The 13,066-nt window shown below is 45.2% G+C and overlaps 1 protein-coding gene across 1 annotated transcript; it reads right to left on the bottom strand.

Annotated features, from left to right (window-relative positions):
• Positions 1-2,108: 2,108 nt before the first annotated feature.
• Positions 2,109-12,752, bottom strand: LOC104299702 (solute carrier family 2, facilitated glucose transporter member 11). The gene is made up of 12 exons (XM_009899887.1): positions 12,729-12,752; positions 12,382-12,480; positions 11,810-11,970; positions 9,498-9,622; positions 7,904-8,033; positions 6,105-6,253; positions 5,146-5,336; positions 4,888-4,998; positions 3,810-3,911; positions 3,563-3,638; positions 2,639-2,766; positions 2,109-2,315 (listed from the first exon to the last, which is right to left on the bottom strand). The coding sequence occupies exons 1-12, from the start codon at positions 12,750-12,752 to the stop codon at positions 2,109-2,111; spliced, it is 1,503 nt and encodes a 500-aa protein (XP_009898189.1).
• Positions 12,753-13,066: the final 314 nt, after the last annotated feature.

Here is a 13,066-nt window from a genome sequence, read left to right as displayed (position 1 = left end):
ACATGCTTCTGACTGTTCCCCAAGATAACTAACTTTGGTCAGCTTTCGCAGAGATTGATTTCTTACATGTTTAATGAAACTGTTTGATGTTTGTGGAAAGCAGGTTGAAAGTGCTGATGGGGACGGAAGAAAATGTTTGGTGATGTCTCTGTGCTAAAGCCAATGGGTGTGTTTATGCCCAGGAGTTTCTGTGATTTAAGGATTTTTCTATTAACTCCAATCCCCATCCCATGGAAAAGATAGAGATCTATCTGCAGCTTGCCCTAAAAGCTTACATTGCAGCAGTGTAATCCAGAAATAAAGTCTGATTGCACAAACAGAATTTTCAGGGCATGTTTCATGTGAAAGCCTTAAACCAAAACTCAATGACAGCTCCATCTATGAGGAGAGGAACCGCCGTGTGTGGTATTGATGAGTCCTCATTGAGTTGTTAAAATCATAGAATGGTTTGGGTTGGAAGAGGCCTCCAAAGCTCATCCAGTCCAACCCCCCTGCAGTCAGCAGGGACATCCTCCACTAGAGCAGGTTGTTCAGAGCCTTGTTGAGCCTGATCTTGAACGTCTCCAAGGATGAGGGCATAACTAGCTCCCTGGACAACCTGTGCCAGTGTTCCACCACCCTCATAGTGCAGAACTTGTTCCTCACATCCAATCTAAATATGCTCTTCTTTCATTTCAAACCATTGTCCCTCATCCTATCCCTACAGGGTTTTGCAAACAGTCCCTCTGCAGCCTTCTTGTAGCTCCCTTCAGGTACTGGCAGGCTGCTGTTAGGTCTCCCTGGAGCCTTCTCTTCTCCAGGCTGGACAACCCCAGCTCCCTCAGCCTGTCCTTGTAGCAGAGGTGCTCCAGCCCCCTGATCATTTTCATGGCCCTCCTATGGACCCGCTTCATCAGGTCCATGTCCATCCTGTGTTCAGGGCTCCAGGGCTGGATGAGGTCTTACCAGGTAGCATGGTCCAAAGCATTTAGTCACAAATCATACTGGACTTGTTAGTGGTCGCCTGGAAAAACTTAGGCTGGATTTCCAATGAACTTCACAACCTGTTTTTTCTGCTGGGTACAAGAACCATTCATTTTTTGCAGCTTGCTTACATAACAAGAAAAACATTTCCAGACCAAACTCTTTCTTCTCTGAAAACATCTGATCTAATTCCCAGAAGCTGATGTGCCAGGCTGGAAATCCGATGTTTAGACACCACAGATGCTCTTGGGAATGCACCTTATTCTATAGCAGCCATTTTATTTCTTCTGCATGCAATAATATCTGTGTGGGGCAGGGCCTGCAGTTACTAGGATGTTCTCCACTGACATTTGCATCACATCTCCAGAATGATTGTTGCACAGTACAATTTCACTTTCAATTTTTTTTTCTGCTACCCTGGCTGGAACCCTTTTTCATAATTATTTCATAAGGCTCTTCTCAGTGATGTGCAAGGGGCACAGGAGCAGAGGAGGTTCCACATGAACAGAAGGGAAAACTGTTTCACTGTGAGAGTGACAGAGCCCTGGAGCAGGCTGCCCAGAGAGATTGTGGAACCTCCTTTTCTGGAGCCTTTCCAGCACTACCTGGACATGTTCCTGTGTGACCTGCTCTAGGTGATCCTGCTCTGGCAGGGGGGTTGAACTGAATGATCTTTTGAGGTCCCTTGGAACCCCTAACATTCTGTGATTCTGTGACTTACTGCTCAGGTCACCTCAAAACACCTATCTGACTTTTCCTCTATCAGCCTGCTAGGTGCATATTTCAGACTTCAGTGTTTCCCCAACCTCATGACTGATGATCATTTAACCTTCTTAATCTTCCCTTCCCTTGGTTTGTCTTTTTAATGTATTTCATCTAGATTAGCATAAAAGGGGGGTTTTGATAGAAAAAAAAAAATATATCTTAAAACCAAGTGGTGAAATTTCCTGTAGAAGCCTTTAGATATCATCCAGAACTAAAACTGTGGCATAATGAAATTTGTATCTATGTTTAAAAACATAATAAGAAATAAAAGGAGTAAGAGACAGAAGAGCTTGCAGTCTGGTTTTAATCTTTCCTTTTCAGTTCCATTGCAGCATCGTTTCCTGTCTTTTCTAAGAGATGCAAATTTCTCCTCTGAACATTCAGAGTTTGGTGCAGAACAACTGTTCCTTAGGCAAGTTCTTTTCAGTGACTGAGATTTCTTTCTTCCCAAAGTTCAGCTTGTTGAACTCTGCTTTTATTTCCATGATTGACTTCCCCTTGGTCTCAGGGAGATACAGGTAGATGAAAATTGCTGCTAAGGCAAGGATTCCCAAAAAGATAAGGAAGCTGAAGGGTCCAAGGTGATCCTGCAAGCAGAAATGGGAGACACTCTAAGAAAAATAAGTATCTAATTTCTATTTCCCTGCCCTTGGGTAAATCTCTTAAATTCAAAGGTGTTCTCAGCACACAAATCAGGACTGGTATCAAACCAGGAGCTTCCACTGGCCACATGTGACCTGAATCCAATTGCTGCTCCTCTCACAGGCCTGGGGCTTCTTGAGCAGGTTTGGTGTTTGGACAGAGTGCTATGCTTTTTGTATTGTTGCAATTTATTGCTATTATTTTGCTCCCTGTCAGCATTCAGAAGTGGATTCAGCCTGGAAGAGGGGATCCAGTTAGAGTCACTTACAACAATCACAGGAAAAATCATCCCAAGTACAAAGAGTCCCATCCAGTTGATGAAACCAACAATCAGAAAGGCTGATGGTCTGAATGACTGGCTGAAGATTTCAACCAAGATAGATATGGTGGCTCCAGCTGAAAAGGAAAAGCAAAACACAAACCAGGTATACGTGGTTCACAGAATCATGGAATGGGAGGGCTTGAAAGGACCTCTTGAGACCATCTAGCCCAACCCCAGGTTCACCCAGAGAGTGCCCAGCACAGCATCCAGGCAGGCTTCCTTAGCTCCTGAGTGCACCTTGCTCCTGCCAAAGATCCTTCTGATGGCAGTGGCAGAAAATGGCAGTCAGGCAGAATCAGTGGCCTGGTGGCAGGTGGCCTCTGCTAGGAGACTGATTCCAGAAAGGGACTACAGCTGTTTATTGAGGCCTTGAGCCTTTAATTTAGGTTTCTCTTGTGCTTACTGGAATCCTGTTTCTGGTGCCAATTCTGTATTGCACCAGTGTCCATTACTAGTGCAGTAATTTGCAAAGCCAGCTCACCTTTTGGCTCCTGTGGCTGCTTCCACCTGAAGCATGTTGGTAGGCATGAGGTTTAACTCTCAAAATTAGTGAAGATGATGACTATAATATACCTGGCAGTGCCTAGAATCCTATTTGTAGCTCAGTGTTTTAAAAATGGTTCTGAATTTTCTGTGTCAAACCCTCTGGAGAAGATAGTCCTGTATTTGAAATTATTTAGCTCCTGTGATCAGCAGCACAATTTGAGATGCCTCCATCTTTTTCCTGTCTCCCACTTGCATGAATCTGCTTTTCCCTTCCTAATTCACAGAAACTCTTACCAGGGGACTACTCTGTTCATCCTCTGCTAGTTGTATCACCAACCAATATGACAGAAAATCTCCTCCCAGCATTGCCAGCCATGTACTCACATGGTCCAATTCCATAGAAGATAACAAATAGGAAGATCAGGACAACACTGAAGTAATGCATCCAGAAAAACTGATGCTAGAAGTGAGAAAGCAGTGGCAGCAAACTGTTAGATCCATGGCAGAACAGTAGAGTTCTGCTCATTTCCTGCCAGTGACCCAAGTATTCGTGCACAGCCTGTAAGGTGTGCAAGAGCAGAAAAGGAGGGCTGATGCTGGGTGAGCAGCCAGAATGCTGCTACCTCTTTACCTGCAGGGACAAGGTCACGGTGAGGAGTACCAGCACAGAACACATCAGAATGTATCCTCCCAACAGCAGCACCTTCCTCCCAAAGCGGTCTATGAGGGTGCTCTGGAAAAAAACCCACAGGCCATGAACCCCAGTTCTCCCATTAAACAATCCCTCCCCTCCCCGTGTGTTCTTTGCAGAAGACTTATCTGAATAATAGCCAGAAATGAATATAACTGAAGTCTCTTAATTCTTAATTAATTTGATTATCTTCTTCAAAGTTTCTTTATTATTACAGGAATTACATGGATCTGGAGGACTGGGTTCACAGGAGGGCCACTGAAATGCTCAGGGGGTTGGAGCACCTTTGCTATGAGGACAGGCTGAGGGAGCTGGGGGTGTTCAGCCTAAAGAAGAGGAGGCTCTGGCAAGAGCTAATAGCAGCCTGCCAGTACCTGAAGGGGCTACAAGAAGGCTGCAGAGGAACTGTTTGCAAAGGCCTGCAGTGATAGGATGAGGGGCAATGGTTTGAAATGAGAAGAGCAGATTTGGATTAGATGTTAGCAAGAGGTTCTGCACTATGAGAGTAGTGGAACACTGGCACAGGTTGCCCAGGGAGGTAGCTGAGGCCCCATCTCTGGAGATATTCAAGGTCAGGCTCAACAAAGCTCTGAGCAACCTGATGTAGTGGAGGATGTCCCTGCTGACTGCAGGGGGGTTGGACTGGATGAGCTTTGGAGGTCCCTTCTAACCCAAACCATTCTATGATTCTATTAACTGATCTGTGCTTGTTAGTCAACCCTAGGCTGTTGGTAGACAGTTCCCCTCCTCACATGATGATATCTCTCAAATTGTGCACACATGCCTACACACCTCACCCACTACATCAGAAAATTATCTTACTGAGTCAAAATGAGTCTAAAGACATCCAGCCAGGCAAATAATTTGGGAAAGGATCTGCCTTTCATCCTACTTGTGGTTTTGCAGAGGCAGGAAGTTGTGTCTTAGGTTACACAAACTTCCCCAATGCCAGTTATAAGTAAGGAAATTATTGAATATTAAAATTTTTCCCTTCAAGCTCATGTCTGAAAAGACTTACACACAGGATGCAGGATAAGCACTCACACAACCCAATTCCCAGGGACACATATGGGATCAGGTATTCCTCAAACTTGGCTGTGTGGAACACTTCAAAGGAGTAGAAGTATATCTGAAAAATGCAGAGAGGAAATGCCCCTGTGACAAAAGTGCTGCAGTTGTGCTGCAGGGCTAAGCTGGTGCAGTAGCATTAACTGAGGGGGGTTAGTAACACTGCCTGGAGCTGTCTCTTGTTCTGGGGATAGAGAGGGCACTCAACTGCGTTGATCCCACAGAGCTGCAAGCCGGTCACTAGAGTCACCAAGATGTAAAGCTGCCAGCGCAAAGATGGCTCTTTGATGACTTCCAGGACACGCAGGGTTTTTGTGCTTGTCATGGCAGCCACCTTCTCCTTCATAATGTCATCAATTTCGGCTTGATGGTCTCCTTCCCCCCAGAGCTTCCTGATGGCTGTTGGGGCAAAAGTGGGGGACTAAATTATTCCACCAGTGTAGCTCCATTATGAATGATTACCTTAAAACCTTCAGTCTGCCTGTCCATTGCTGTAGGTGGTGGTGTTGGTGCTGTTTGCTTCCGCCATCTGGTTGGGTCTGGGGCAGCAGGCAACTGGAAGAATTTTGTCTCTCTGGCTGTCAGTTTAGCATAACTTTCTACTGCTGAGCTGACTTCTCTATAATCCAAGTAAACACTTCAGTACTGACTGCCTAAACCATTTCCTTTAGAGACAAATTAGGTCCCACCAGACCAGGAATTGTTAGACATGCTGCTATTTATGCATGTGTCTTGTCTTAACTGATTAAATCAGAAAGAGTGAGCCCCCAGGTTCATAGAGATGTAACAAGTTCTTTACAATGAGGGTTGAGGAACACTGGCACAGGTTGTCCAGGGAAGTGACTGGGGACCCATCCCTGGAGATATCCAAGGTGAGGTTTGACAGGGCTCTGGGCAACCTGATCTAGTTGAAGATGCCCCTGCTGACTGCAGAGGGGGTTGGACTAGAGGACCTGTGGAGGTGCCTTCCAACTGAGACCATTCTATGATTCTATGATTCCATGATTCTGTTGTTGTAGGTACCTCAGCTGGCTCTCCAGAGCTGCCACCGCTGTTCCTCCAGGGCACTGCACTGTGCTGCACAGCTCTGCCCTGCTTGCTTGTTTTCTACAGAGGCTGTCTCTCTAGTGTACCAAGTGAAGTTAGTGAGGAAAGCAGACACTCTACCTTTCCTGCAGGATTCCTCATTACCCTTCTGTATCAGGAGGTAGGATGGTGAGTCAGGGAAAAATGGGAGGGTAACCAGTTGAAGCAATGCTGAAAGTCCAACAGATGATAACAACCATGGCCATAAAGCTTCGCTTCCTAACATCTCCCTGGAAAAGTGTATGTGAAACAAAATCATGCTGAAACAATGGAAAGAATCTACAGGAAGTCTCTTCTGAGTGATGAAGATTGATCAAATTCCATTCAAGGGTGCAGTGAAGCCAAAACCTGACCTGATAATTTGGCAGATTTCACAAATTTGGCTGTTTTTATTTCTGACAATTTTAAAGGACTCATTTGGCATTTTGAAAGCCTTTCTAAATATCACTGGGGTCCAGGATATTGTCTGGAGAGCTGAGGAGACCCATCTGGCCACTGCTTTGGCCACAGAATCAAAATACCTTGATAAGACATTTCATGTGAATAGAGTAAATTTTTAATGGGATGGCCCCGGTAGAAGGTGTGATGGGTTACGCCCATCCTGAAAGCAGGGGAGGGGTAGGGCTTGCTCTCCCTGCAGGGTGTTTTCTGCCTGGGAAACAGTTAATCTGTTCCATTCCCCCTCCCTATCCAGCAAGGGTACAAAAAGGAGGACACTGCAGCCATTAGCTCTCTTGGGCCCCTGTCTTTTGCCTGGACAAGGACTGCTGCTGGTTCCCCTGCTTCTCTGCCACGTGGTACTCCCTGCTGCGCCCATGCCTTTGCAAAGGGCTGGTTTTGCATTTCATATTTCTTTTTTTCCTATCCATCCTTGTTCCTTACCCTGTTCCTTACCTGTTATTGTTTTATATATATATATATATATGTGGGAATGCCAGCTACGAGCAGTGTGAGCAACCTGGCAGTGCAGGCCTAGAGCCTGACATGGTGGTAGGCCATGCTCAGCATAAGTGCAGAGCCAGCTACCAGTATGCCAAAACAGTGCTGTGCCTGCAGCACTGTAACTAAAACAAGACGCTGGTAGCTAGAAACAGTGAGTTATCTTGGGACAACAGGACGTGCACCTGCATCAACAAATCTCGTGTGTCATCCATAGTTGGACCAATAATCTATAATAGTGTGATGTGTGGTCACTCATAGGGGACCAGTGAGTCCATGCCAACAAGGCACACCAAGTTTATATAAATTGTAGCAGTTTCCTTGCTATGCACTCCCTTTTCTGCCTGTCCTGTCTCCTCTCCTTCCATGCTTTACTGTGCCATGTTTTCACCATAGGCCTGAGCCGTAGGCCTGCAATACTGGATCAGTACCGATCATATTGGTCAGCCGTATTGATTCCAAGAACCTCCATCGTCGCCAAGTCTGGCTAAATCTATACACACACATATATACATATATGTATATATATACTGTTTAAAGAAAAATTCTTTACCTCTCTACTTCCAAGCCGAATCCAAATTATTTCTTAGTGGATTTGCTCATTTCCTTTCTTTTCCTCTCTATTGGGAAAGAGGAGGGGGGAGCAGGGGAAGGATTCTCAGCCTGGCCCCCATCTGAGCTCTTAAGTTAAGTTAAGGCTCAAACCAGCACAAAAGGGTGTGGAAATAAGAAAAAATAGATTATAAGTAGTTTTCTGTCTACTATATTTAAAACTACTTGCTTGCTTCAAATATGATCAAAACCTTTCTTCTGGCATAAACTAAGGCCTGTTTTGGGGAAGATGAGAGGGTTTCTCAGTCAGTGACTGGGTAAGAGGGCAAGGCTGTAGAAAGATTTCTGCTGCTTTCAGTGTAACCTGCTAGAAAGGTTGGAGTATTTACCGTAGTCCAATAACCTGTCCTGTCAGTTTTCCCAGGGTCAGGAAAAGAGCAACTGTGGAGTTGGTAAATCCGCGCAGTCTCTTGGGTGAAATCTCTCCTACATACTGAGGATGTATGTTGAGGGAAAAACCTTGAACATAGGAGAGGATGAATGGCTGTTAAAATATGTAGAAAAGCATCACTTTCTGCCCCCACCCTCTCTCACATTGCCTCCATTCACTCTGCTATTTAGATTACAGTTTCTTGCAAAAGGGGATGTCTTTCTCTTTTCTCAAGTGCCCAGGACGTGATTTAAGAATTAGAAATATAATTAGAATAAACCAGCTTGGAAGAGACCTTTGAGATCATCAAGTCCAACCTATCATCCAACACTATCTAATCAACTAAACCATGGCACCAAGTGCCCCATCCAGTCTCTTCCTGTGGTGGTGAGAGTTGTTCTCCCACACACACAAAACCCACAGCTAACTCAGTCGGAGAAGCAACAATGGAAGAGCTATATTTTACAAGCAGGATGAAGTGCAGTGAATATATACACAATATACAGTATTTACAATATATACAAAAATATACAGCAAAGAATGTAACACAGAAATCCTGCCCTCCTCCAGCAAGGAGAGTTCCCCCAAAACCCACTTCTCCCCCTTCCTCCCTTTTTTCCCAAAAAGGGTTAGAGAGAGAGAAATAATTATTAAGGATAAAATTCTGTTAGCTCAAAGCGTCTGTTAAGGGAAGAAAATAATCAGTTTCATATCTCGTTAGTTGAAGGTCAGAGAGACAGCCGCTGCCCAGGCAGACTGAAACAGACAGACTGAGAAAAAAACAGAGACTCAAACTAAACTAAAACTAAAATTTAAAGTTGCATTCTACCAATCTACCAATGAAATTCATTTAGAATATCTTTGTTTTCTTTTTCACACCAAAACATTCAGCCAGAGTGTTCCAGTAACTGTTCCTTTCTCAAAGGCGTAGCCTAAAACAGTCACAGTTCCTAAACACCTCTAGGGATGGTGACTCCACCACCTCCCTGGGCAGCACATTCCAACAGCTAACTCCCTCTGTGAAGAACTTTCTCCTCACCTCCAGCCTAAACCTCCCCTGGCACAGCTTGAAACTGTGTCCTCTTGTTCTGGTGCTGGTTGCCTGGGAGATGAGACCAACTCTGACCTGGCTACAACCTCTCTTCAGGTAGTTGTAAAGGGCAATAAGGTCTCCCCTGAGCCTTCTCCTCTCCAGGCTAAACACTCCCAGCTCCCTCAGCCTCTCCTCATAGGGCTTGTGCTTGAGGCCTCTCCCCAGCCTCGTTGCCCTTCTCTGGACACATTGCAGCAACTCAACATCTTTCCTAAACTGAGGGGCCCAGAACTGGACACAGGACTCAAGGTGTGGCCTAACCAGTACTGAGTACAGGGGCACAATGACCTCCCTGCTCCTGCTGGCCACACTGTTCCTAATACAGGCCTTCTTGGCCACGTGGGCACACTGCTGGCTCATGTTCAACCTACTATTGACCAGTATGAAATCCTCTTCTCCCAGAGCAGCAGTGCCTGTGGAGGCAGTGCTGGCACAGCAAGGATGTGGCATTAGCCCATACCTGACCCAATGCCATACAGAAAGCGGCCCACCAAAACCATCTCGAAGGATCTGGCTGGTTTACTGAAGGCCATGAAAAGTGCAGCTACCAGCATGATCAGGTTGGTGCCCATCTGGCACTTCTTTCTGAAACAAAGAAAGAAAGAAACAGGTAAAAATAGTTTTAAAAAATATCCCATGAGAATTTAGTGTGAAATGAGAGCCTCTCGAGAACCTCTGTGTACTCTTCAGACTAACCTTGCTGTGACAGGAAGCATGCTACAGCCATGCCTGCTCCTCTGAGGAATGGCTGAAAGAGTTTTGCCTTTGGGTAGTCTGAGTCATAGAATCATAGAATAGAATCATAGCATCAGTCAGGGTTGGAAGGGACCACAAGGGTCATCTAGTTCCAACCCCCCTGCCATGGACAGGGACACCCCACACTAGATCAGGCTGGCCAGAGCCTCGTCCAGCCTGCTCTTAAACACCTCCAGGGATGGGGCCTCAACCACCTCCCTGGACAACCCATTCCAGGGCTTCACCACTCTCATGGTGAAGAACTTCCTCCTCACCTCCAGCCTGAATCTCCCCACCTCCAGCTTCATTTCATTCCCCCTAGTCCTATCACTACCTGAGATCCTGAGAAGTCCCTCCCCAGCCTTTCTGTGGGCCCCCTTCAGATACTGGAAGGCCACAATAAGGTCACCTCGGAAGTTTCTTTTCTCCAGACTGAACAACCCCAGCTCCTTCAATCTGTCCTCACAGGAGAGGTGCTCCAGCCCTCTGATCATCCTGGTGGCCCTTCTCTGGACACATTCCAGCATGTCCATATCCCTCTTGTAATAGGGGCTCCAAGTCTTTCTTTAGCATTTCAGGAGCCTTTAGGTTTCAATCCATTAATATTTTTTTGAACTTAGAAATTGAATGATTGGAACACTTCATCAGAATTTCCAGTGCTGAAAGAGACCAACTGACCCAGCTTCTCAACAAGGTTTTAAAACTGTTAGTGCCTCATAAGATTGCATTGGGTTGGAAGGGACCCTCAAAGGTCATCTTGTCCAACCCTGCTGCAGTAAGCAGGGACACCTCACTTACATCAGGCTACCCAGGGCCACCTGAAAATGTCAGGTTGTTCCCCAGAATGAATGAGCCTGTGGCTCCTATGCTAGAAGGGCTCATATCATAGTCACTCTTGGCTCAGTGGCTGTGACCTGAGATGGAAGAAAGAGTTCTTAGAGACAGTTGGTATGAACTGTGAGCTGGTATATTGAGAGTCTCGATGTCTCAGGCTCAAATTAAAGTCTTTTGCACTCAGTTGTTTTGCCATGTTGCTTGCTAGACAAAAGTCATTGTGTCCACATTAAGGCTTCACAGAGATCCTGTACTTAGAAGGCTGTGATTCAGCAGTTAGGTTATCATGTGCTAAACAACCCATGGGAGAAGTGCCTGATCTTGATTCCACTCTTGGGAGACCCTCAGAGTGTGGGATGAGGCAGTGTCCCACAAGAAATTTCTTGGGGGCACTTACCTGAGAGGAAAGAACACAATTGCAGGCAGGCTAAGATGGTTTGTTGAGACCCATATGAGGGGCCTCTGGATCAGTGGGTTGTGGAGCAGATCTTTAAGTGGGTCACACCAAGTAGATATGTTTGCCAATTTCTCTGTAAATGAAATTAGTGGTGTTACACACAAGGCACTGAGAACAGACCAGACTGGTGAGGAATCCTTTCTCCATCCAGTGGGAAAGATAGTTTCAAACTGACTTTCAGTACAGTAGCTTGTCAAGGACAGAGATGTCTCTTGGAGAATAGGTTTTGGTGCTGATTTTTGGCACTGCATCTTTACAAAGCAGTTACAGGAAATCAATTATTTTTTTCTATTCTCTTCACACCTTTGTTAGATTAGATCTGAATGTTTAATATAACAGCATTGCCCCAAAATTAGTGTATTTAAATGGAAATCTAGCTCTTCTTTGACTCTTAAGTATGTCTTCCACACAGATGGTTAGAGTAACTGCATATAAAGTATTACAGCACAAGACACACAGCTCATTTCTGGGGGCGTGTAAAGCTTGGGAGACCTTTATGAGAGTCACAAAGAGAACATGGGGCACAGACTCCCCAGACACTCCCAGAGGCACTGATCCCATGATGTGCTGCTGGTGAATGCTGCTTTACAGAGTGCATCTGTATGTTCACTGGGGAGGGCAGACAAACAAGATGCAAGGCTGCTTGCTACTCAAAAGTGGTGGATGTGCCAGCAATCCAAATGAGTTGTCTGCAATCAGACTTGGTACTTCCCTGTACTGCTGAAGCTGTTACAAGCAACACTTACTTCCTGTATTTGGTAGTCAGGTAGGCACAGCAGAGGCTCCCCAGTAATCCTCCTATCCCATAAACAGACACAGTGAAGGACCACAACAGCATGACTGTCTCAGGGTGGAGTGGGAAACCGTGTCTCTCCATCCAGGTTTCATTAATAAACTTTCTGATGTGCTGAAAAAAATAAAATTATATTTGACTGGATAATATGGTCCCTTCATATTATTTAGCTGTTGTACTTCAGATGTAGCCTGTGGATCTAATATTAGGCTTCTGAGACTAACCTTCTTAGTTAAACAAGTTAGCCAAAATCACATTGCAAAATCTTCAAGTTTGTGTCAGCCAGTAAGCTTCTGGGAAGTCCACTAAAAGCACATTTTCTGCCTTCTTTTGGAGGCAGAAATTTTTAAACCAGGAAATGCCATCCTGTTCTTTAAAGATGAAAAAGTTCTCTATGCGTTGGATATTACTGATAGCCAAAGAAGAGGCATAGATGGATTAGCTGCAAGCTCAATGAATTGGAGAGTTATGGAGAGCTCAGGCTTTCCATTTTGTGTTCCCAGCACCAGAGAGAGGACTACTTACCACTGAAGGGTAGTTGATGACAGAAATGTGGAAACCATATGGGAAACTGCCACCAATTCCCAGCACTAAGATCATTTGAAATAGTCCCCGGAACTGAACCTGCAGAACAGAAAGGAAATGCTCCATCAGCCTCTCATTAGTCCAGAGGTGTGCAGGGCCAGAGGCTTTGCAGCCACGCATCATGATTTTTCTGGCCCCGAGCCCCATTTATCTCAATGATGCTTAAATGCAGAAGAGAAAGATTATCTCTGTACCAAAAGAGCTTGTAATTTTTAAGGATCTTTAGTAACATGTTAGTTTTGCCTTTTGTAAACCAGAGCCCTGAGAAAAAGTGGCCAGCTACTCACCAGGTCAGAGAAGAAGGTGGCCATCTCCTCTGACAGAGCTGGGTCCTGTTGCTAATCGGCTGGTACCTGCCAGGAGAACCAAATGCTCACATTATGCAACAGCAGAGGCAGTGAACTAGCCCCATGTTATTGAAGTTAAATTTTACTTCAAAGGTTTTTGAGTTAATTACACGTATTTCAGCTGTTGTACAAAGTTTAGAATTGTTGGATTAAATATTTCAACCAATGCTTGTGTCAAGCCTAAGTAAACACGAGATGGTTTCACTTGCAGGGAACCTTCATGAAGTCTGTCTTGTGCTAGGGGATAGGGAACAGAGGCACCAGTTTTAAATAGGGTT

This window comes from Dryobates pubescens, chromosome 25 (genome assembly GCF_014839835.1).
Source record: "Dryobates pubescens isolate bDryPub1 chromosome 25, bDryPub1.pri, whole genome shotgun sequence".
Lineage (NCBI taxonomy): Eukaryota > Metazoa > Chordata > Aves > Piciformes > Picidae > Dryobates > Dryobates pubescens.
This window is presented reverse-complemented; position numbering and strand designations above follow the sequence as displayed.

Excerpts from the sequence above, each read along its gene's own strand:
- LOC104299702 (XM_009899887.1), bottom strand. The coding sequence starts at position 12,752 with ATGGCCACCTTCTTCTCTGACCTG. Across the intron at positions 3,639-3,809 it reads CCGTGACCTTGTCCCTGCAG|CATCAGTTTTTCTGGATGCA; the intron begins GTAAAGAGGTAG and ends TCTCACTTCTAG. Across the intron at positions 2,767-3,562 it reads CTTCTATGGAATTGGACCAT|CTGGAGCCACCATATCTATC; the intron begins GTGAGTACATGG and ends TTTCCTTTTCAG.